Source organism: Cebus imitator, unplaced genomic scaffold (assembly GCF_001604975.1).
Source record: "Cebus imitator isolate Cc_AM_T3 unplaced genomic scaffold, Cebus_imitator-1.0 Scaffold372, whole genome shotgun sequence".
Lineage (NCBI taxonomy): Eukaryota > Metazoa > Chordata > Mammalia > Primates > Cebidae > Cebus > Cebus imitator.
In genome coordinates this window covers 830,054-834,757 of record NW_016107687.1, presented here as the reverse complement: position 1 = coordinate 834,757, position 4,704 = coordinate 830,054, and the positions used below count along the sequence as shown (strand labels likewise).

At 37.9% G+C, this 4,704-nt stretch overlaps 1 protein-coding gene across 1 annotated transcript in view; it reads left to right on the top strand.

Annotated features, from left to right (window-relative positions):
- The window catches only part of TBK1 (TANK binding kinase 1), a 54,359-nt gene extending 51,629 nt beyond the window's left edge, over positions 1-2,730 (top strand). The window contains exon 21 of the mRNA XM_017507308.2: positions 1,940-2,730. Within this exon, the coding sequence (XP_017362797.1) occupies positions 1,940-1,991 (52 nt within the window). The 3' untranslated portion in view covers positions 1,992-2,730. The remainder of the gene's footprint in view (positions 1-1,939) is intronic.
- The last annotated feature ends 1,974 nt before the right edge of the window (positions 2,731-4,704 follow it).

Below are 4,704 nucleotides of genomic sequence, written 5' to 3'. Positions count from 1 at the left end.
AAAACTCCTCCAAAAAAAAAAAAAAAAACACCAGCACTCTGGTGCTGAGTAGCTTACAGAGTCCTCTGCACACCTCCTTGCAGGGGAAAGCCATAGATAAATGCAGTACTTTGAGGAGCTATGTGTCTCCTTATTATCTGCAAAATCCTAATAGATAAGGCCAAAAGAGATTTTTTAAAACATACAGAGCCAATAAAGCAATATTTGGATGGCTATTTTCCTTATCCTGATTCCTCAGAGAAATTAAGTCATATTTGGCTCTGTAATGGAACCCTTTCTTTTTCAAGCCCTTAGGTGCTCCTCTATAAGTTCTCAAACCCTTGTAATGCTAATAAATATATTTCACATTTGGCCAGGCACAGTGGCTCACACCTGTAATCCTAGCACTTTGGGAGGCTGAGACAGGCAGATTACCTGAGCTCAAGAGTTCAAGACCAGCCTAGGCAACATGGCAAAACCCTGTCTCTACCAAAAATACAAAAAATTAGCCGAGTGTGTTGGTGCACACTTGTAACTGCAGCTCCTGGGGAGGCTGAGGCACGAGAGTCGCGTGAATCTGGGAGGTGGAGGTTGCAGTGAGCCAAGATCATGCCATTGCACTCCAGCCTGGGTGACAGAGCAAGACTCTGTCTCAAACAAATATATATATGTATATATGTATATATTAGTACCACATAAATGTGAGAGATATATATCTCTCCTTGTGTATTTGTTGGGCATTTAAGTTTCTGATTTTTCACAGTTACAGACCATGCTTCAGTGAGCATCTTGTGTATATATCGTCCTGTATTTGCATGGGAATTTCTGAGGAACCAGCTTTAGATGTTTCTAGATATGGAATTTCTGGGTCGGAGAGTATGCCAATTTAAATTTTGGTGGGTTTTAATAATTTTTTTTTTTTTTTTTTGAGACAGAGTTTTGCTGTTGCCCAGGCTGGAGTGCAATGATGCAATCTCAGCTCACTGTAACCTCTGCCTCTCGGGTTCAAGTGATTCGCCTGCCTCAGTCTCCCAAGTAGCTAGGACTACAGGTGCCTGCCACCACGCCGGCTAATTTTTGTATTTTTAGTAAAGACGGGGTTTCACCACGTTGGGCAGGCTGGTCTCCAACTCCTGGCCTCAGGTCATCTACCCACATTGACCTCCTGGGCTCAAGTGATTCTCCTGCCTCAGCCCCCTGAGTAGCTGGGACTACAGGCACCCGCCACCATGCCTGGCTAATTTTTTTGTATCTTTAGTAGAGACAGGGTTTCACCATCTTGGCCAGGCTGGTCTCCAACTCCTGACCTCAAGTGATCCACCTGCCTCGGTCTCTCAGAGTGCTGGGATTACAGGCATGAGCCACCACGCCCGGCCCCAACTCTATCTTAGTTTATAAATCCCAGCTGGGCATGCTAGCTCACACCTGTAATCCAAGCACTTTAGGAGGCTGAGGCGGGTGGATCACCTGAGGTCAGGAGTTGGAGACCAGCCTGACCAACATGGAGAAACCCTGTCTCTACTATAAATACAAAAAAATTAGCTGGGCGTGGTGGTGTGTACCTCTAGTCCCAGCTCCTTGGGAGGCTGAGGCAGGAGAATCGTTTGAACCCGGGAGATGGAGGTTGCAGTGAGCCAAGATTGTGCCATTGCACTCCAGTCTGGGCAACAAGAGCAGAACTCTGTCTCTAAATAAATAAATAAAAATAAAAACAAATCCCACCCCACCAGAAAGAAATTATCCAGTTCTTACTAACACTTTCTTGATTACATCATATCGGTTTCTCATGCATATATGATATACCATGCTGTTCCAGTAAGAAATAGAACAAATCATAATTGCTTAAGCTCTTTAAAAATAAATAGCTATTTATTCCTCTGAAAAGTATTTTAATGTTGGGGGCCTTTATACGTAAATGAATCTTTTGAGATTACCTTTTCTCTTTTTGTGTGTGTTTTAGGTTTGGCTCTTTAACCATGGATGGTGGCCTTCACAATGTTGACTGTCTTTAGCTTTCTAATAGAAGTTTGAAAAAGTTTCTGTTTACACAAGAAAATAACGCTTGGGCATTAAATGAATGCCTTTATAGATGGTCAGTTGTTTCTACAGTCCAGTATTTGATGTGGTCATGTAAATATGTACGATATTGTAAATACATAAAAAATATATAAATTTTTGGCTGCTGTGAAGATGTAATTTTATCTTTTAACGTTTATAATTATATGAGGAAATTTGACCTCAGTGAGCACGAGAAGAAAGCCATGACCGAACAATGTGTTGACATACCGATCCTCTACTCTGAGTGGGGCTAAATAAGTCATTTTCTCTGACCGCCTACTGGAAATATTTTTAATGGAACTGAAATAGGCATCCTTACATATCAGGAAGACTGAGTTAACATGTTTGTAAATGGTAGAATGGTGGCTACTGTGAGTGGGGAGCAGAACCGAACCACTGTTATACTGGGATAACAATTTTTTTGAGAAGGATAAAGTGGCATTATTTTATTTTACAAGGTGCCCGGATCCCAGTTATCCTTGTATCCATGTAATTTTAGATGAATTATTAAGCAAAACTTTTAAAGTTAATTCATTATTAAAAAACTATTCATTTTTTCCTTTGGCCATAAATGTATAACTGTCATTAAAATTCTAAGGTCATTTCAACTGTTTTAAGCTGTATATTTCTTTACTTTAATTCTGCTTACTATTTCATGGAAAAAAAATAAATTTCTCAATTTTAATGTAAAGAGTTCATGTGTTTCTGTGTATCCAGTTTGTGAAACAAAAGTTATCTTTTGAAAATAACAATATAGGCGGTAATCATAAACTACTCTCAGAATATTGGATGTAGGGAGAATTTTGTGTGTCTGCTCATTGCAACCTCCACCTCCGAAGTAGCTGAGATTACAGGTATGCACCACCACGCCTGGCTAATTTTTGTATTTTTAGTAGAGACAAGGTTTCACCATGCTGGCCAGGCTAGTCTCAAACTCCTGGCCTCAAGTTACCTGCCCGCCTCAGCCTCCCAAAGTGCTGGGATTAGAGGTGGGAGCTATTGTGCCCAGAGAAAAAGGAACATTTTCTTTGAAAAATTACTCAACGTTCTAGACTAAGGGATTGTGCTTGGCAAGAAATTATTACATCTAACAGAATTATTATTTCTTTTGGTTTTGGTTTCTGGCATTTCAGACTGGTGAAGAATGATTACACACAACCTGCAAATCATAAAATAACATATCCTAAAGAGAAATATTTTCGTTTACCAAGAACATCAGTAACTTAATCAATCTTAAGAAATGAAAAGATTAGGATTTTATGTGAGATTATGATGCATTATTGTAGCGGAGCATTTTAAGCGTCATACGTCCATATAACAGAAATAAATGCAAGGGTGATTGCCTTTATTTATATAAATACAGTTATCCATTGTCAGATACCTGTTTAGTCTGAGAATGTGTGGGGCAAGGAAGTATTGAGTCCCTCTTTATTTTAATTTTCCATTCTGCCATCTAATATGGGTATCATATAGTTTAAGTGTTTATATCACTGAATATTAGGTAAAATTTTACTCGTTAGGTGATTATTTAATAAATTTGCCAATTTAGTTTTTATTTCAGCACCTCTAGCAAAGAACACCAATAAATAAATAACACCCTCTTTAATTTTCCATTCTACCATCTAATATGGGTATCTTATATAGTTTAAATGTTTATATCACTGAATATTAGGTAAAATTTTACTCGTTAGGTGATTATTTAATAAATTTACCAATTTAGTTTTTATTTCAGCGCCTCTAGCAAAGAACACCAATAAATAGAACCTTTATGTGGAGATTGTACTTTTATTAATAGTATTGATAGGAATATACCTATTCCACAGTAGTATTTTTTAAGATTTACTCTTTTATTCCCCCATTACAGTGACATGGAAAAGAAGCATTATTGCTTTCAATATTTTACCCCCAAAAATGCCTCCTCATTGAAAACATTTATTTGTCAAAACAGTTTAAATAAATGAATGACGTACCAGTCTGCTAATTTTCAGTGACTGTTTAAATGAAATTAGCTTTAAAGTAAGTTACATCTTCAGTTTAGTAACATTTTTTTCAATATTAGAACATGTTTCCAAAAGATGGTAATTAATGATATAAAAATAGTATATATAGGCCAGGTGCAGTGGCTCACACCTGTAATCCCAGCACTCTGGGAGGCCGAGGCAGGTGGATTACCTGAGGGCAGGAGTTTGAGACCAGCCTGGTCAACATAGTAAAACCCTGTCTCTACTAAAAATAAAAAATTAGCTGGCTGTGGTGGCATGAGCCTGTAATCCCAGCTTACTCAAGAGTCTGAGGCAGGAGAATTGCCAGAACCCAGGAGGCAGAGGTTGCAGTGAGCCGAGATCACACCACTGCACTCCAGCCTGGGCAACAGAGTGAGACTCCATCTCAAAAAAAAAAAAAAAATTCCAGCTGCCATTTTCTAGGTTACCAAATTATTGGCATATAGACCTGATTACACCATGTGTTGGCTTATAGACCTGATTTCATCATGTCAAAAGAAATGCTTCTTAGATATTAAAAATAAATCAACATTTCTTTACAAATGTGTCTTTATCAATAAATTATTCAGAAGAAAATTGCAGTAATCCTGAACTTTTCATGATTGTTTTGGTTTAGATTGTTTTTATTTCTTTGGTGTTTTTGTTGGTGGTGGTCTTTTTTTTT